This window comes from Hyaena hyaena, unplaced genomic scaffold, assembly GCF_003009895.1.
Source record: "Hyaena hyaena isolate Hyena2069 unplaced genomic scaffold, ASM300989v1 scaffold_754, whole genome shotgun sequence".
NCBI lineage: Eukaryota > Metazoa > Chordata > Mammalia > Carnivora > Hyaenidae > Hyaena > Hyaena hyaena.
The window spans coordinates 937670-957548 of NW_024081381.1; the positions used below are offsets into that span (position 1 = coordinate 937670).

At 49.4% G+C, this 19879-nt stretch overlaps 1 protein-coding gene across 1 annotated transcript; it reads left to right on the top strand.

Moving 5' to 3' along the window:
• The first annotated feature begins 1544 nt into the window (after positions 1–1544).
• On the top strand, positions 1545–17754 carry PPP1R3F (protein phosphatase 1 regulatory subunit 3F). The gene is made up of 4 exons (XM_039218235.1): positions 1545–2551; positions 12101–12156; positions 12633–12712; positions 16014–17754. The coding sequence occupies exons 1-4, from the start codon at positions 1545–1547 to the stop codon at positions 17307–17309; spliced, it is 2439 nt and encodes an 812-aa protein (XP_039074166.1). The 3' UTR covers positions 17310–17754.
• The last annotated feature ends 2125 nt before the right edge of the window (positions 17755–19879 follow it).

Below are 19879 nucleotides of genomic sequence, written 5' to 3' on the forward strand. Positions count from 1 at the left end.
AATGCTACATTTCAGTTCCTATGGGAGGCAGGACCTTAAAGAGAGAATGGAAAGGATGAGGAAGCAGGAGGAGCAGCGCTCGTGGGAGAGGGAACAGCAGGAGCAGAGATGGAGGACAGAAAGAGGGAAGCAAGCCCATGGAGTGCGAGTGGGACAAGAAAGACGGGACTTTGGTTCGTAATTACATTAGTTGATGTCTGCCAACACATCCAACCAACTCCTGGTGGCATACAGTCAGGCTCAGTGTTTTGCTGAGCTCAAGTTAGAAAAAGCTCATTTTCCAGAAAAAGTCAACTTCTCATTTGGCCATTCTTTCAACAATAGTGCCAAGTCCTGGAGAATGCCGAGGGTGACAATCAAGGACATTCTTGGCTAGTGTCACTGCTCAAGCAAAGGTTCCGAGGTGGGCAGGGGAGACCCAATAACTGTGACAGCTGAGTCCATTTTGCTTCCTTAGACCTCACACTTGGGAGCAGTCTAGGGCATTCACAGCCCCGGGGAAATCAGAAGTCACGAAGGGCTAAAGAGAAAGTAAATCCAACCACAAGATCAATGCTCTCCCTAATGGCTGCGTGCATCCTACGGCTGTGCGGCCCAAGACACCCCAGTCTGTCTACACACCATCCCCTCCTCTGGCCTCCTTGTTATTGGTTGTTCATGCCCTCCTTCACACAACCTACAACATTCCGGTTGGCTCTGCTCTTTCTCGTTCCGCCTCTGAGTCCAGCCTTCCCGCTACACTTTCTAGCCTTGACATTGGCTTATTTCGTGCTAGCACTGCCCTTTGAGGGCTCAACTGCCTTCATTCTGATCCCTCATTGGTTATCTGCCAACTCTCTCTTCCTGGCTCCCGCCTCCATGGTCTACTCCCATTGGACCTGCCCCTCCAGTCCCGCCTCCGAGGCCGCTCTAACACCGTCCCTTGGTCTCTTTCTAGCCTAGTTCAGCCCTGGCACCGCCTCCTGAAGGCATAGTGCAAGCTCACAAGACTCCCCATTGGCTCGCTGTAGCTATTATCTTAACGTCATCTCCTATACGCAACCGACGCGTAGCTCCCCATTGGCTATTCGCAGTTTCTATCATCGCGTCCCACCGCCTACGCAACCAAGGGATTTCCTACTTTTCGGGCCTCTCCGTTCGCTCCCTACTGTCCCCATCGCCTGTTGTTATTCCATCTTCCCCGTTGCCCACATGCCGCTCCCGCTCCCCCACTAGCTATCCTACTTTTGCTCTTTTTATCCCAGGCCCCGCACCACCCCCATTTAGACCCCTTCCCATTGATTTCCCGGTCATCCCGCCTCCTGCACCGCCCACTCTCGGGCATCCTCATTGGCTACGTGCTTCTCCTGCACTTGAGTCACTGTACGTCATCCGTGCGCGGCTCCCCATTGGTTCTCTGCTATACCTGTCTCCATCTCACCGCCTACGCCCCCCGTGAGCCGTACCCCCCCCCGCGCTGGCCTTCCCATTGGCTGCCCGCCCCTCCAGGCCCTGCCCCCGCCGGTCCCGCCACCGGTGCCGTCGGTGCCGCCGCCGCCGCCGGTATGGCGCGCCCGGCCCCTGTGGAGCCCCCGCTGCGGCATCCTGCGCCCCCCTCGCCGGCCGTGGGCGAGCCCCGCACCTCTGTTGAGGCAGCGGTGGCCCCGCGGAGAGTGCTGTTCGCCGACGAGGCCCTGGGGCTGCCGCTGGCGCAGCTGCGCCGCTACCGGCCGTGGGGCGGGCCCGGGGCGGGCAAGATGGCGGCGGCGGCCGGGCAAGATGGCGACGGCGGCGGGGCTGACGAGGACGACGATGGCGAGGATGGGGATGAAGGGGAGGAGGAAGAGGAGGCTTGCCCTGAGCCCTCGCCGCTGTGCCCCGTCCCCGCTGGCAGGGGTTTTTACCTGGTGCCCACATTTTCGCTGCCGCCCGCGCCTGGCCGTCTGGAGCGCTTGGGGCGCGCCATGGTGGAGCTGGAGGCGCTGCTGCCGCCTCCTGGAGCGGTCCCCGGGGGTGCCGGGGTGTGGGTGCCCGGGGGACGCCCGCCTGTGCTGCGCGGGTTGGTACGCGTGCTGAACCGCTCCTTTGAGAAGGCGGTGCACGTGCGGGCCTCACACGACGGCTGGGCTTCCTTCTGCGACCACCCAGCGCGCTACGTCCCGCGCAGCCCACCGGGGGCAGGAGCGGGAGCACCAGGAGCAGGAGATCCCATCCTGGATCCCGGCCTGGGCCTGGGCTTGGGCCCTGGCCAGGCGTCCGCCTCCTCGCCCGACGACGGCGGCCGCACCGACCGCTTTGCCTTTCAGCTGCCCTTTGCTGAGGGCGCGGGCGATGGGGCGCGCCTGGACTTCGTGGTGCGCTATGAGACCCCCGAGGGCACTTTCTGGGCCAACAACCACGGCCGCAACTACACAGTCCTGCTCCGGATCGCACCCGCTCCCACACCCACTGATGCTGAAGGGCTGCCCCAGCAGCAGCAGCTGCAGCAGCTGGAGCCACAGCCCGAGTGCCAGGGTCCCGTGGAGGCTGAGGCCAGGCAGCTGAAGAGCTGCATGAAGCCGGTGAGGCGCAGGTAATGTCTGCCAGCGCCACCTCCGCCAACACAGGGCAGTGTCTAGGATGGAGGACAAGTATCCCGACCCAGGAACCCCGCAGGCCTGCTCTCCAGGACAGGGAGGAGGGCGCATTCAGTTAGTCAAAGAGTAATAGAGGCCAAACATGTGCTAGGCTGTTTTAATTACTGGGGTTTCATTCATTCATTTATTGAATTCCACTGTAAAGCCCAGAATCAGACAGACCTCTTCCCTGCCCTCAAGGATCATACAGGCTCCTATCGTAGAAGGTTTGGAAAAACAAACAAACAAACAAACAAACAAACCTGCCAGCAGATAAGATAAATAGGTATAAGATTAGTTGCTGAGAGGAAAGTGAAAAAACGGGATAGTTTGGAGGGAATAGCTGATTTAAAGTGTTCAGGGAAGGCCTTTTAAGGAGGTGAGTCTTGGATGATCATAACAAGAGTCATGCATAGATAATGGGTGGGGGGAGCAAGTTTGTAGAAAATGGAACAGGGAGGACTTTTCTGAGGAGGTGCCATTTCAACTGAGTCCTGAATGATAAAAGAGGAGTGGTTATGTACACATGGTAGCAAGGGTGTTCCCAGGCAGAGGGAAGAGTGAGTACAAAGGTCCTGAGGTGAGAATGAGCTTGGTGTGAATGATGAGCAATGTGCGGGAGTGGACAGAACTTCAGTGACAGTAGTGTGGACCAAGGGCTTTGCCAGTGGGGACAGGGAATCTGATCCCCATTTGGCAGAGCAGCAAACCAGGGGATCCAGAGGGAGAAACTGGTTGAGGAAGTGATGGTGCCTGGCTTTTCCAGTTCCACCATGGCCGACCCGGAATCCTGTGCATCTAGATACTGTTAATGTTCTAATCTAGTGTGAGGCTTTCTGCAGGATTGAGGGGCTGAGTACATGCTCTCCCAGGGAAGTAGTGGCTCTGGCAGAGGCAGAACCATATGGGCTTGGATTTGAAGCTCTTGTGCTTTGTTTTTGCCTGTGGCCGTTCAGAGCCTGGGAGAAGGAACCAGTTAATCCCAGGAGGCCCTGATAGGAGGCTAGGTTTTTTCAATCAAGCTAAGAGTTCTTTGAGGGTAGCAGCTAGGCCTGATTGTTTTGAGGGGGGAGTCACCTAAGTCTAGCCTGGGATAAGTAGTCTCTGTGCATGTGTGGGAAGTGCATACGTTTCCCTGCTTCTTGGAGGACTGGAAATGGGGACGGGAAAATGTGTTTTGGACCTTGTATATGCTTGATCAGAAGCCTCTGGCTGCAGCAAGATGTTTGTCTTCCTGGCAAGGCCTTAGGCTGAGTGAGTGGTTCAGAAAGGTCTAGCTCGGGGCTGGTGGGCAGATGTGTCTGGGTATGTGAGCAAGCAGGCAAGCACCCACTTACTGACTTGTGAACTCCACAGTAACCTGTGATTTAGTTTAAAAGGGGCGGGCAGCATGCCTTTCTTCAGTGTTAAGAGAGTGGATTCTGACATCAGAGTGCCTCAGTTCAAATTGCAGCCTTGCCATCTATTGGCTTTGTGAGCTTGGCTAACTCATTTGACTGCACTGTGCCTCAATACCCTCATCTGGAAAACAGATTATTATAACACCTACTTCACAGGAGATGAGTAAAAGCCCTCAGAACCAAACCTGGCTCATAGTCATGCCAGAAAGTGTTATCTAGTGTTTATATTTGTATTTAGGGAATCACACATGCCATTCATTGGATACCCCTCCCAAATGCTTCTCTGCCCATTACCTGCTGTGTGGCCTTGCCTCAGTTTCTTCATCTGTAAGCCTCAGTTTTCTCATCTGCTAAAGGGGAATGACAGTCACTTTGGGTGGATTGGATGCAGTGAACATGGGCAAGGTACTGAAGCGGGAGGGTAGCTGTGAAGGATAATAGTGGCCAGCATTTACTGATCTCTGCGCTGAGAGCTTCAAGTCTGTTCTCTCCTGAGCCCTGCTGTGCATGCTGTGTGGTATAGGTCCTCTGATATGCATGTTTAAGAAAGGAGGAGACTGAGGTAGTTCAGGGAGGTGAGCTAGTTTGCTCAAGTCCACTCAGCTAGTGAGTGACAGGACCAGGGAGGACATACTAGGGACATTTTTTTTTTCCTGCTATCCTGGAAGGTCTGACCGGGTTCAGGGAAAATTATGCATTTCACTCCTGGTATTCCTGGCAGCTCACGCCTTCCTTTTATCTTTTCTCTGTCTCTGCCTCTGTCTCTCTGTCTCTGTCTTTCTTTCTCTCTTTGTCTCTGTCTCTTTGCTTTTTTGAGGCATACCTATACAAGGTATACTGCTCTTAAGTGTAGGGTTCAGAGGATTTTTACATGATGCTCTTGTGTAGCGATTACCCAGATCAAGGTTTCAAGTGGTTGCAGTGCCCCAGAATTGCCTTCATTTCTGTCATTTCCTAAGTTGTCTTCTCAGGTGGCTGTCATGGGAGCCCTGTCTGTAAGATGCGGCAGTTTGAGTAACAGAGTTTGGTCATCTTAGTGTGTAAAAGGAAGAGAACAGAGAAATCAAAAGCTCACAGGGCCAAGGTGGGTGGGGAGGGTGTTTTTCTTTTAAAATACATGGGTGGTTTTAAGGAGAAATTGAAGCAGCCCGTTCAGACAATTGTTTTGGTATCTGGCCCCAGGTCTGTGGTTCCTAACATGACTTGTGATATTATTTTAAGTGGGCAGATGGCTTTTGGATAGCTTCTTTATCTTTTGATCTCAGCTCTTGCAAAGGGGAGGTTGCTGCTCATTGCAAGATCAGCGGTAAGATTTTCTTTGTAGGTCGGTGGCTTCCTTGGCGAGTACATTTCAACTTATTATCATTTTAAAAGCCGTGTGCTGCTGGTGACATGGAGTGCTGTTGAAGAACAGCTGCCCCCCCTCTTGCGACCCAGTCCTCTTGGGAAACGATCTCAGGGGATAGGCTTAACATGCGGGAGCCCCGTGGCAGGGGCTCCTAGTTCAGAGGTGTGAGCACGGGACACGGGAAGTCTCTGGTAGCCACTGGGATACTGGAATACAGCTCAGAGACTGAAATGGCTGCATTCCCTGGATCGCTGGACCAGGCTTTTGATAACTCTTTGGCTTGGAGATGATCCATCAACAAGCATTTGTTGAGGGCCTACTATGTGCTGGGCACAGTGCTAGGTTCAAACAGGGAAAAAGTTGCAGACTGACACTAAGATGTCAAAGGGTTTATGGTAGAACTGGGTGGGAGAGGCAGGTACCGAGGGCTTTTGTGAGTCTTGGCGGAGCCCCTGCTCTGTGTTGGGCATTTTGCTGAGGGTTTGCATGCACAGTCCTCATCTAATCCTTTCAACATTTCCCTGGGAGAGAGACTGTTTTTACCCCTTTCTCCTGGATGAACAAACTGAGGCTCCCAGAGTCCTAGGGCTGGGTCAAGAGGAGCCCTCCTGGTCTGCCTTGACTTAGCACCCTTAGGAGGTGTCCTAGTCCTCTTAAAAATAAAGACCAAGATAGCATGACTTTCAAGTACCCCATGCCCTGTTCCTAAATCTGGCCTCTGCCTCTACTAGTCACACCGGCTTCTGCCTTCTGAGGTCCTGTAACTGCGGTCTTAACAAGGTGCCTTGCCCCCTTCCTGCCTCAGGGCCTTTGCCCATGCCATTTCCATCACCAGGAATGTTGGTCCTGTGTTCCTTGTAGTCTCCTCGTTTGGATCCTTCAGTTCTAAGAGCACTTCTGGGAAGCCTGTCCATCCCAACCTCCTCAGGCCCCAATGTTGTCATAGCGCGGATCAGCCAGCCAGGCAAGTCTGGCTGGAGAATGTCACATGGCAGAACAGATATGTGTTGCTAACAGTTTTGGATCATTTCCCACCTTGCCTGGCAGTCCTATTATATTTTTCTGATCCATTCTTGTCTCCTCCTTGATGTGACTCTTTCAAATGTTCTTAACCTTCAGACTTTACTTCCTGCTTCAAGAAACAAAATGAGGCCATGAGAATGGAACTCCCCACAACTTGCAGCCCCCAAAGCCTGCAAACTAAGTTCCCTCCCTTGTGTTACAGGGGAGGAGGGTACCATTTTCCTCCCCTCAGACCAGGTCCCTGACTTGTGCCCTGGCTTCTTTCTTCTGCCACTTGCTCCAGAACCTGACCCTTTCTCTCCTGGGAGCTTTTCACCACCCTCACTGATCCTCTGTCTCGGCCTTTATATGTGCCAGTGGCTCTGTCCTAAAAACTTGTCTTTTCACCCCACCACTGACCCTGCTACTCCCAGCCATCACCTAATCACCTCCCTCACCTTCATTGCTGACTCCCCTCTAAAGAATTGCCTATGTTCTCCATTTGCTTCAGGCCCCCTCATCTTTCAGATTCCATAGGTGGTTTTTGACTTTCTTCTTGAAGTGATTGAGCACTCCTACTTAAAGCACTGTCTTCCCTTGCCTTCGTACCATGCTCTGCTGCTTTTCCTCTTAACTGTCTAGCCCTTCTCCTTGCTCTTTCCTTCAGCCTCACATAGCCAAACTCTGTGTCTCTACTTGGCTGATGTCCCAGAAGTGCCTCGCTTGTTGGAGATTGAATCCATCACCTCCCCAATGGTGTTCCTGAGCGGCCTCTCCCCTACCCCTCCCTTGCTTATCTTCCTTCTAAGCATCCGAAGCCCATCCTGACCCTGGAGTCTAGGCCAGGGCCCTTTGTTCTAGGGCATTCTTCCTTTGCTGAAGGCACTGACCTCAGTTTGTAGTTAGACCTTCATTAGGGGATTACCGGACGACCCTCTCTGCCCTCTTAGACTGTAAGCTCCGTGAGGGGTAGGGACATGGTCTGCTTTTGTTTGCCACTGTATTCCTGCAGGGCCTGCCACGGTGCCTGGCACTTAAAGGCGCTCAATAAATGTTTGTTGAAAGAATGAGTGTGAGTTATTTTTTTAAATGTCTTCCTCTACACGGTATTGTAAGCTTCTCAGTTGAGTGTGCTCACCATTGTGTCTCCAGGGTCTGTCACTGGGCTGATGCACAGTGAGACCTCAATGATTTTTAGGTCCCCCATTGCTGAATGGATAGGGGCCCAACTTGCTATCTGATTTGGTAGTCTTAGGGTAAACCAGAACAATCACAGTTGAAACAGGACAGGCCAAGGGCCATCTTAGTTGTCTGGAAAGTGAGGTTTTATTTTTTTTTAATTTTTATTTTAATTTTATTTTTTTGGAAAGTGAGGTTTTAATGAGAAAGTGATCCTCCTTGACTCCACAGGAAATTGGTAGACCATCATGGTTAGGGAAGTGGACTGAGGCTACATGCTATGGAAGAGGCAGAGCTGGGATCTGAGCAAGGGTGGTCCCATTCTAGTTCCCCAGTTCTTAACTGCCGTACCAGGCCAGGTGATGCGTCTTACCAGCCGGGCATTGCTGGGCAAGTTGCTTTCCTTTTCAGAGCCTCAGTTTCCCTCGATGGGAATTTGGAGGGGATTACTGTTTGTTAGCACTTCATAGGCGATTTCCCACTATTTTCTCAATCCACCCAACAGCCCTCAGAGGTAGGTATTACCATTATAGCTTCATCACAGATAAGGAAACTGAGGCATAGAGAAGTTACATAACTTGCTCCAGGTCACACAGCTGGTAGGTGGCAGAGCTGAGGCTATTCAAAATTACATGTCCTGACCCCTTACCAAGATGCGAAATTCATTTCCTGGGTTCCAACAAATATTAAAGAAAAAGAACTAGCATAGGAAATAATCATTGTGCATCACAACATGTAGTGAAGGTAAGTGTTATTTCATTCAAAGAACAACTGTTTTTCAGTTCTGTATAAGTATGTATATTCACACATGTATGAGTGTTGCTGGGTTACGATGTAAAATGTATTTCTACTGTGGGTCATGGCCAAATGAATAAAGTCACTGCTGTAAAAGAAGCTCATAGCATGGATAAACTGCTCTCCTCCCTCCACCCTGCTGGATGGGCCATTAAGTCCCAGGGTTGACATCGACACACAGTGTGGCTGGGGGAGGCAGAGCGGTGCCCCACTTAACGTAGTGGCTTTCACAGCCACTTCAAACCCTGTTCTTTTCAGAAAGCAGATGGCTTGGGGGAACCGGGATTCCAAGTATCATGGGGCAAGTTTCTGAAGCCACCCGACCCCTGGAGAGTCAGCGTTCTCTTCTAGTTGACTGCATGGGAGCTGGGGTCTGCTGACTTTCCCTCTGGGTGTCAGTGCATGACCCACTTTGGGCTGGCCAAGTTCTTTGAAAACAGCGCTGGGGATGCTCACAGAGGACTTGGGCGGTGCTGGCAGGGATGTGAGTGCTCTGAAAGTCTGCTTTGCTCCTCTCTATTGGGGGTTGTCAGCCCTCCCCTGCTCTCTGGTTCTGGTGATGCACTCTTTTTTGGTTCTGTCTTGGCTGGCCCAGGCTGGGGCCAACGGCACCTCTTTCTGAAATCTCACCTTCTGGTCTCTGCGGGTGCCATCTAAGGTGAGCCACCAAGTTTCCTGATGTCAGGAGGAATTTTCATGCCCAGGAGACTGGCGCACAGGCCCGGTGTGACCTCATCTAGGCTGCGCTGTCTTGACTAGTTCTCAAGAACACCCAAAGGATGCATCCCAAGGGGTTCCCAGGCCTGTCCTCGGCCCATGACTGCCCACTGCCCTTGAGAAGGTACCACGTGGCATTTGTGGAGCTGGTGCCAAAAGAGCAGGTTTCCTTCTCGAAAATTAGCAAGCACCCTGAAGGTACAGTTTTGTTCTTAATCTCCTCCCTCCCCATTTTTCTAAGAAGCCCTCTTCTCTGTTACTGATCAGTGAGTCAGTACATACTTGTACTCCATTTCTCTTACTATCCTCCTTTTGATTAAAGTCATAGCTGCCCCTGAATGTTTACTGTGAAAGACAGTTGAAAGATATTTAGGTTCCCCCCCCCTTTTTTTGTGTTTCAGCCCACAGTTTCAAACACCTTCTTCAAAATGGAGCCCTCTTTGGATTGTTATCAGCGTGGCATGTAGTTAGTGGGTGTAGAGACATGGTTCCTTGAGCCTCAGTTTCCGCATTTGTAAAAAGGGAAGGGTGTTGCTTTGAAGGATAGATGTGAAGGTTTTCAAATGACTTGGTGTATCAATGAAAAGGGCCCACGTTGGAGGAGATGAACAATAAAAGCTTGTGCCTTCTGCTTTCATCTCTCTGACTTCAGAGGTAGGGAGAGTGACCTATGTACTTCTGCTGACTTTGTGGATCTTGGGATCAGCTGAATTGCTTGACCTGATTTTTGGATGTTTCCCCTCTTCTCATGCTCCTCAGCTGCAGAAGAGATGCTCTGGGGGCTGAGGGATTTGTTTTGTGTTTGTTTTTCTTCTCACTCTCTTTCCTTCAACTGAACTGTGGAGTTCTTTCTTTTCCTCCCGCTTTTCTCTCTCCCATACATCTAGGACTCTGGAGTGGTGTTCAGAAGCCTGGTTGCTGTGCATGTCAGCACTGGGCCAGATGACAGGGGATGGCTTGCCTGGTCCTGCCCCTGGGAGGGAGAGCTGCCCTTCTGTCTGTCTGTGGGTCTTCTTTAAGAGGCTTGCTTTAGAAGATCCTAGGAAGATGACATTTTCTCTAATGAAGGATGACGCCAGCAGAAGAAGTCAGTAGAAATCGTGTTGGGCCACAAGTCCAAAGACGTGGATTTTAAACTTACTGAGGGGGACTGCTGCAGGACCAAGCTGGTTTGTTCCAAATCTTCCTCTCTTATCCATGATGCTCAGGTGTTGATGGCTGGGCTTCTGGAGTCACTCACTCCAGGGCCTTGTAGTATTCAGATTAAAATGGCTTTGGGGAGATGCATGAGCCCTAGCCCATGGAGAAAGACAGTTCCTTTTGGAGTTTCCAGACTCTAGGTCCGTGTACCTGGTTCAGATTTCTTCCCTGAGGGATCTTGCAGTCACTTTTGTGTCTGGTGGTCTCCTAGCCACATGTCCCAAGATGGCATGGAAACTGGGAATGACTATATGGGCAAAGGACAGGTCCAAAGGAAAACCTGAATGAAAGAAGAGGAAGAGATCTTGTCTATTATTGCTACCCCCTGCCTGTCTACTTCTGGAGAGGATCAGAGATGGCGTTGGGGTAAGACCCCAGTTTCCCTTGTCCAGGAAGTAGCAGTTTGTCTATTGAGAGCACATATTTAGACATAGGAGCTGGAAGGCTTAGGTTTCAATCCTTGCAGCATGACCTTGAGCAATTTACTCGGCTTCTGCTTTATCTGTGAGGTGAAGACAATACCGCCTACTTCAGAGGATTAAAAGTACCTACCTCATAGGATTGCTATGAGGATTAAATTAACATATGTGAAGTGCACAGAACAGTGCCTCACATCAAAGTAAGTATTATATTCAGGTCAACTAGTGGTACTGAGTTTCTGTGAGGTCACTGTGTGTTTTCAAAAAGTTGCAACCATCTGCAGAAATGTCAACATCATCATATTACCTTTTAAAAGAAAAAGGTCTGAGCCATTGCCTCAGCTCCTCTCTGTCCCTGCACATGTTTTTGTTAATGCTTCCCTCTCATTTACCTTAATCTGTAAACATTCGATACTCGTTTCTGAGAACGAGAACAGTGATGTCTCCATGATCCCTGTGACCTGCCCCCCTGGCAGAGGCTGGATGAAATACACTTGGCTTATGCCACTTAAACCTCGGGGTCTGACTTGCCTGGTGGAGGAGGACCAATACTAATAAGTATCTACAGTTGATCCACCCCTGCTCTGCACCAGGCCCTGGTGTCTGGCTCAATGTCTTCATTTCTCTTGCCTTTACTGTGCTTGGTGTGCACATCCTGGCTCTCCTGTGCTCTGTTTTAAGGTGAGGAGGGTGAGGCTCCAAGAGGTTGAGTGGCTTGCGAGGCTGACATGATGATGGGTGGAGGGTTGGTGGAGGGACCCGGGCCTTTGTGAAGCCTGAGTTATTTCCTTTTTCTGCTGACCTCCTTCCTGTTCTCCAGTCGCTTCCATACTCCCCTCTGCTGCTTTCCGAGTCCTACAGTCTTCATCTGCCCTTTCTTGGAAAAAGTGGCTTCCTCTACAACTGGGAGTATACCCCACAGCAACGATCCAGCATGTTCATAAAGCTATGCCCAACAATGTCTGCTGGAGCCTGCTTTGTGAGAGCAGAATGAAGGAAACAAGCTAGCTGCTCAGTAGGATGGGAATGGGTACATACATTATGGTGAGCCTATATGATGGTAAACAGCCATTTCAAATGTTTGCAAAAGTGTATTAGTGATGCTTCTTATGGTTAAATGGACAAAGCCAGCTGTGAAATTATGTCTTCAGAATCTAAGTGATTTTGTTGAATCTTTGCAATGAAATTTTCCAAAATGGTAATTGCGGTTGCCTTTGGCTGATGTGTGACTCTTTCACTGATTCTTTCTGCTTTTCTGTGTTTCATAAAATTTCTACAGTGAGCGTGTAGGGCTTTTCTAATCAGGGGATAAAAAGAGGCAGCAGAAGGGAAAACAACCACTGTCATGTGAGGATGGGCCACCACAGAGGCTCAGAAGGTGCCAGTGGGTAGCAGAACTGGCCTCTGGGGACATCAGATCTATGCATTCTCCCTTTTGTCCCACAGGCCTAATGAGGAAGAGCTGAGGATGAAGAACACCGATGATAACCTCTCCACTGTGGGTAAGCAATTGGCAGGCTGTGGGGGTTTGGGCTTATATTTACCATTTCTTTCTTTTTGAAAAAAAATATTTTAAATGTTTATTTTTTGAGAGAGAGAATGAGAGAGAGAGAGCGAGAGAGCGCACAAGCCGGGGAGGGCCAGAGAGCAAGGGAGACACAGATTCCAAAGTGGGCTCCAGGCTCCGAGCTGTCAGCACAGAGCCTGATGTGGGGCTCAAACCCACAGGCCATGAGATCATGACCTGAGCCAAAGTCAGACACTTAACCAACTGAGCCACCCAGGCACCCCTACCATTTCTTTCTTTCTCCCTGTTTTCTTTCTTACAAATTAAGAGATTCTCTCTGCCTTAGACTAGCATAGAAAGCTTCAGGGGCAAAGCTGCCAAGTGGCCAAAAGAGCAGATTTTTCTTAACTAAATTGGGCCTGCTTGGACACCTGCTTCACTCCAATGCTGCTCTTCTCCTATCTCTAACAGAACACCCTGATGTCCAGGAATCAGTGGGTCCCCTGGTGGCCCCCACCCCTCTCCGTCCATGGCCTCAGATGACACTTCAGGTAAGTAGGCCTCAGATGACACTTCAGCTTCTGGATGGACAGCCCAATGGGAGACTGGGTGGTGGGGGCTGACTTGCTCCAGGTCTACCCTAGGTCTGAGGGAGGCCCCCCTGCAAATCAGAACCTGATGGTAGAAGAAAAGTAGAGTGCAGTTATTCACCTGAGGTTATAGAAAGGTCATTTGTTAATTTAGCAAATATTTAGTGACTGCTTGCTCTTTGCCAAGCAGTTATGGACACTGGGAATATGGTAGTGACCAAAAATGCTGTCTTCATGGGGCTTACTTGCATTTTAGTGGAGTGAGACATGACAAAACAAAATAATAGCTAAAATATATGATATTTTATTTTATTTTTAGGAAGTTTTTAAAAAATTATTTTAGAGAGAAAGTGAGAGTGGAGGAGAGGGCCAGAGGGAGAGAGAGAGAGAATCTTAAGCAGGCTCCATGCTCAACATGGAGCCCGATATGGGACTGGATCCCATGACCCTGGGATCATGACCTGAGCCAAAATCAGGAGTCAGATGCTCAACTGACTGAGCCACCCAGGCACCCTAAATTATATGGTATTTTAGATGATGATGAGTGCTAAGGAAAAAAAAAAAATAAAGGGATGTAGAATGTGTGTGTGGGGGGGGTGATAATGTGCACATGTGCACGGGTGAGACACAGCCACACACACACAGGAGTGGAGGGAAGTCTTGTGAGTTTAGATCCAGTGGCCAGGGGAGGCCTTAGTGGTAAGTGAGTTTTGAGCAAAGATCTGGAGAAGGTGAGAGTGAGCCACATGGATAATTAGGGGAAGAACATCCCGGGCAGGTGCAAAGTCCCCCGGCAAGGCCATGATGATTGTATGTGAGGAATAGTGAGGAGCAGTGGCCGGGGGTGGGGGGTGGGGGGTTGTGGGAGCAGCAGGGAGTGAGGTCAGACAGGGGGTAGGGTACAGATTGTGTAGGGTTTTGTGGGCCACGGAGTGAACTCTGGCTTTTACTCTGAGTGGCAGGGGAGCCACGGAAGGGTCATGAGCAGAGGAGGGCCGTGATCTGACAGGATTTAACAGGCTCCCTCTGGCTGCTGTGAAGAAAATAGGCTGTGGGGGCGGGGGCAGGAACAGGGGACTCTGAGGGGGAGGCTACCGCAGTGGTCCAGGTGAGCAGTGCTGGCAGGGATATAGAGAGAGAGATTCTGGAGATGTAGGTTACTGTGTGTGTGTGTGCGCGCGCGCGCGTGGGTGTGGGTGTGTGTTTTAACTTTTTAGTACAAAGATTTTCAAACACACAGAAGTAAAGAGGCTAGTATAATGAACTCACATAGGCCCATCACCCAGGTTCAACAAATTTCAGCACTTGTCAGATACCTACTTTTTCCTTACTCCCCCCTCCCCCATTTCCTATGGAATTATTTTGGAAAAACTCCAGGCATTATCTCATCCATAAGAACTTCAGTTTGTATCTCAGAAAATTAAACACTCATCAAAACACACGCGCGCGTGCATCTGCTGCAATATCATGCCTCGGGAAATTAACAGTCAGTCCTTCATGTCATGAAATATTTAATCAGCGTTCAAATTTCCTTATCTCATAGGTGTTGTAGGACTCAAACCAGGTCAACACATTGCATTTAGTTGATGGGTCTTTTTTTTTTTTTTAATGTTTTATTTATTTCTAGGAGAGAGAGAGAGAGAGAGAGACAGCGTGAGCAGGGGAGGGTCAGAGAGAGAGGGAGTCAGACTCTGACTCTGAAACAGGCTCCAGGCTCTGAGCTGGCAGTCAGCACAGAGCCCGACGCGGGGCTCGAACCCACGAACCACGAGATCATGACCTAAGCGAAAGTCGGACGCTTAACCGACTAAGCCACCCAGGCGCCCCTTGATGGGTCTTTTTAGATTTTTAAATCTCCCCCACTTTTCTGGGAATTTGTTTGTTGGAGAAACCTTGTTTGTCCTTTAGAGTTTCCCACAGTCTGGTTTTGGATGACTGTATCCATGTGGAAACACCTTTCTTACTCTATTTATTAATATATTAATTCCATTTAATTGATGTGCTCTATTAAATTGAATTAATGTATTTAACTATCAATTTTGTTCAATTGATTTATTAAATACAATCTATTATTATTAAACTCATTTAACTAGAATTGGCCCTATTTAATTCTCTTATTCCATTTCATTTATTAATTGGAAGTCTTCTCTAAAATAAAACTTTCTTGTATCAGCCATTTGGCTACCTTGAGGGTATATAGTTTGTACTGAAAAAGCTGTATAAATACTTCACTTTTTCCCTCTTATTTACCAGTTTTCAGAAGAAATGAACTTTTCCAAGGGTGATCAATTAAAGGATTTTTGGTTTTGGTGTATTATTAACTCATGAATTTTAAACATATTTGATAAATTTTAATACATTGCATTTATTTGTTTTGATGCTTGAATTGAACTATTTCTGGTCAGTGTGAACTTACTTACATTGGTTCCAGATTCCTTGTGAACCCACTCCCTATCCTTTGAATACTTCCTCACACAGTGGAATGACAATATGTCCTAGACTCATCTTGGGCTTTCCCTGCCTGAAACCTGGAAGCAGCCATTTATTTTTTTAAAAAAGCTCTGGTTCTTTTTAGTGGAGAATGGCATTTAGAAATCAAGATCTGGGTGCTAGATGTTTTTGTTGCTGCTAGATTGGTCATTGTTTCTAGGCCTTGTCAAAATAAATTTGTTTTAATTTTTTTAAACATTTATTCGGCTTTGAGAGACAGAGAGAGACAGAGTGCGAGTGAGGGGAGGGGCAGAGAGGGAGACACAGAATCCAAAACAGGTTCCAGGCTCTGACCTGTCAGCATAGAGCCCATTGTGGGACTCAAATCCACAAACCACAAGATCATGACCTGAGCCGAAGTTGGACACTTAACCGACTGAGCCTCCCAGGTGCCTCGAAATAAATTTGCTTTAAAAGAGAAAACACTTGAACTCATATGGATATTCTGTATATGTTTTGGACACAAACCAACAGTATTTACTGAGAGCCATTCACCAAATATTGGTGCCCACTGAATTCCTTAGCTTTACAATCTGCAAGAAGTCCCTTTTCACTCCATTTGATTGTGTTATTTTAATACAGATGACTTAGGTTTTTGAGTTTGGAGAATTATAGAGGACTCTTTAAGGAGTATTTATTTGGAAACACCTGTGGGGCTGGGTGTGGGCTGTCACCAGCTCTCACTGTCTCTGCTTGTCCCAACCCCTCCTGTACCTCTTTCCTTCCCCTTTCTTTCCCCTCCCACCTTGCCCCCCCCACCCAATGGCTCTAGGTTCCTGAAGTTACAGTGACTGGCAAACCCCCAGAGGAAGGTGACATCCCCAGAAGCAATCCGCCCGTGGCTTTCACAGAGATCCCCCAGGCACCGGTCATCAGGATTCTCCCCTCTTCCTCTCACTCTGGCCTGGGTGGCTCCCCCAGGGACCAGGCCTCGGGGCCCGATGCAAGTGAGGGGGCAGCTGGGCCTCTCCTGGAACCCAGCCAGCAACAGGTGGAGGCCATGTGGGAAGTATCAAGCGAGAATGGAGGGGGCCGAAAGGACTACATGGTGGGGGCTATTATGGATGAACCCCCTGGGGGTCTGGAGGTCGTGAGTGGGTTGGAGGAGCTGCTTGGCGAGGACACCATTGACCAGGAGCTGGAGCAGCTCTACCTGTCTCACCTGAGCCGCCTGCGGGCTGCCGTGGCTGCAGGTGGGATAGGAGGTGGTGGGGAGGGCCCCACAGATGGGGGGGTGTCCCCTAGCCATCCCCTGGGCATACTCACGGACCGGGACCTGATCTTAAAGTGGCCTGGCCCTGAGCGGGCTCTGAACAGTGCCCTGGCTGAGGAGATCACACTGCACTATGCGCGTCTGGGGCGTGGTGTAGAGCTTATCAAGGACACTGAGGACCCTGATGAGGAGGGGGAGGGTGAAGAGGGGCTCTCCATTATACCCTCCAGTCCAGAAGGGGATACCCCCAAGGAATCGCCTCCGGAAATCCTCTCTGGGGCCCATTCTGTGGTAGCCACTATGGGAGATGTGTGGCTCCCGTGGGCAGAGCGCTCGGAATGTGACAGCCCCGTGGTTCTAGGTACAGAGGGTCAGTTTTCTGGGGCTCCAGAAAAGGGGTTGTACAAGGACACTGATTCTTTGCACATGAATAAGGTGACAGCTGGAGTGACCAGGTCCCTGGCGGGGGAAGAAGGCCGGAAGGAGTTTACCACTGAGTGGTCAGACAGCTTGGTTCCTATATCTGGCAAGGAGCCAGTTGCTCCAGCCCTACGGGGGCAAAGTCTCACCCTTCTTGGTCTTTCGGGGACTGAAGTCTGTCCTTCCAGCCTGGCCAGGCCCCATGTGAGCTCCCAGGATGAAGAGGGTTCAGGCCCAAGCCTTGAGCCCCCAAAGAGGTCTCCCACCTTAGCAGCCCCTGCAGAATGTGTGTGTGTATTGCCTCCCCAGCTCTGGGGTCCCTTGACCCAGACTCTGGGGGTCCTGGCTGGATTGGTGGTCGTCCCTGTGGCTCTGAACAGTGGTATGTCTCTCCTGGTGCTTGTGCTGTGCCTCTCTCTGGCCTGGTTCTCGTAGGAGCTGCTTTTAGAGAGCAGCAATAGCAGGCTTCCCTCTCTCTGGGATCTGGGGAGAGGCAGTCCCTGCACCACCCCTAGGGGCTTCAGATGGGACATGTGGCCTGTGTAGTGAGAGATCTTTTGCTTCTGAGGATGCTCGACTGGAGAGAGACCTTCCTATCCCCGAGGTCTTGTCAGCATAGGGCTCCCTGAGGAGGGGAACAGGGCATGGTGGATGGTGTGGGATGACTTTCAGAAAGGAACTGGGCATGTCCTCCCTCCGCCCTCCCTCCCCCAAGCCTGTATTTATTTTTGTATAATTCTCTGGATGAGGGAGAGTGGTCATGAGCTGGTCTTGGGGCACAATTACCCAGAGATATATTTATTAACAGCCAACCTGTGCAACCTGCTGGAGCTTTATTTTTAATTTAATTTATATAGAGTACCTATTATTATATGCCACAATAGAGCTCTATGAGAAATGATGTGTCTTTCTGTGTCATGTTCTCCTGTTTGGGCCTGAGCATACAGGACGGTCGTGTTCTGTGGGAGGGCCGGGGCGGGGAGCGTGTGGTTATGCCTGCTGCTGCTGCTTCAATGTGCCCTTGAGGATATGTGTCACCTCACCTCATGGGCCTTCTCCGTGTGGTCTGGTGGTCTTTGGGGGGGGGGGCGGTGGAAGGTCCTTTGGTCTTTTCCATATTCTGCCAGGGAGGGAGGAAGAGTGGTTGCCATATGAGGGTTTGGTGTCAAACACGTGGCTGCAGTGGTGGATGTGGTCCGCTATAGATGTGGGGATACCGGTTGTGAATCAGCCACAAAGTTTTGAGGTTACCAGAAAAAAAAAACAGCCTTTGACACCAGGAGTGAGACCCCTTTCCCACCCCACCCCCAAGATTGGGAAGGTCTCAGAAAGGACAGAGGAGTTAATGTGCTGTGAAGAATTAATACTGGAGTTGCTGTCCACAGACCTTGCATTTCTAACTCAAAACAGGAAACTCAGAACCTTTGACAGAAAGACTAGATATATTTACCGCATGCAAATAAAAATCTCTGCATAGCAAAATGACACACCATATATTTATTTACTTCCCCTCATAGCGAAAATTTATACCAGCTTTCTTCAGTTCTCTTCCAGGGCCCTGGTGCTTTTCTGAAATAACCCCAATCAGGTTGCTTGCCTGACCACGTCAGCAAAAGTTGCTGAAGTCACTGGTGATATTCACATTGGTATATCAGTGGCCACATCCCAGACTTCATCTTACTTGACCTATTGGCAGCATTTAGCACAGCTGGTCATCCCCTCAACCTTGAAAGCCTTCTTGGTTTCCAGGACAGCACACTTGCCCAGTTTTCCTCTTTCCTCATTGGCCACTATTCTAGAATAGTGCCTGGCACATGGAAGTTATTCAGTACATATCCACTAAATGAAATAAATAAAGGAACAAATAAACCTATGTGGGCAAATACAGAAACCTGGCTAGAGAACTTAGTTGGCCATTCAGTGGTCACAGGCTCAGTTCAGTTCACTGATGTTGACTGACCACCTTTTCTCTGCTCTGAGGACACAGAGAAAGGATCTCACAGTCTAGTGAGGGAGACAGATACAGAGAAAGGATTTTATTGCAGTGTGGTTGGTGCATTTGCAGTGATGGGGGCCCCAGAACAGATGTTCAGCCCATTGTGGGGATTCTGGAAACCTTTTTTGGAGGGTATGGTGCCTGAAGTGAATTAAAATATGAGAAGGAATCCACCAGGTAGTGAAGGGGTAAAAAGGGAAGTCCAGTCAGAATGAATAGCATTGCAGAGGTCTGGAAGTGGAAAATAGCTACTGAAAACAAATTCAACACCCCCTTTTTTCACCTGCGTTTCAATGAGGATATTATGACTTGGTCAAATATCAAATTCCAGACTATGGGTTCATAGTCTTACATTGATGTGATAATTTGCTCAATGTCCAAAAAGGCAACTTTATGCCAACTGGATTAAGAAAGTAGATAAAATGGGAAAATCACTCAAATTACTACAGACATGTAACTTGCCAAAATTGTCTCAATAAAGGGAAAGTTGAGCAGTCCTATGATCACTAAAGGTAACAGAATCTATAGCCCAAAATCTCACATGGAAACTCTGGGCCCAGATGGCTTCACTGGTAAAATACTCAAGGAACAAATAATTTTGATTTTGCAAAAGCAATTTCGGAGGGCAGAAAGAGGGAGCATTTCTAATACGTTTTATGGAGCTGATACAACCTTGATACTAAAACTTGATGAGTGAAAAAAAAATATTACAAATATCAAGAAAATATACACATACTTTGAGTAACTGCCCGTCTTAGTCTGTTTAGGCCACTGTGACAACATAGTGTAGACTAGGTGGCTAGAAAACAACATTTATTACAGTTCTGGAGGCTGGGAAGTTGAAGATCAAAGCACCTGCAGAGTTGGTGTCTGGTGAGGACCAACTTCCTGGTTCATAGATGGCTGCCTTCTAGTGGTGTCCTCACATAGTGAAGGGGCAAGGCTGCCCTCTGGGGTCTCTTTTATAAGGGCACTCATCCCATTCCTGAGGGCTTCACCTTTCATGATC

What these genes read in the sequence shown, in the direction of transcription:
- PPP1R3F (XM_039218235.1), top strand. Translation starts at nt 1,545, where the DNA reads ATGGCGCGCCCGGCCCCTGTGGAGCCCCCGCTGCGGCATCCTGCGCCC. An exon ending in ATGAAGCCGGTGAGGCGCAG is followed by an intron (nt 2,552 to 12,100) that starts GTAATGTCTGCC and finishes TTTGTCCCACAG; the next exon opens with GCCTAATGAGGAAGAGCTGA. An exon ending in GGCCTCAGATGACACTTCAG is followed by an intron (nt 12,713 to 16,013) that starts GTAAGTAGGCCT and finishes CAATGGCTCTAG; the next exon opens with GTTCCTGAAGTTACAGTGAC.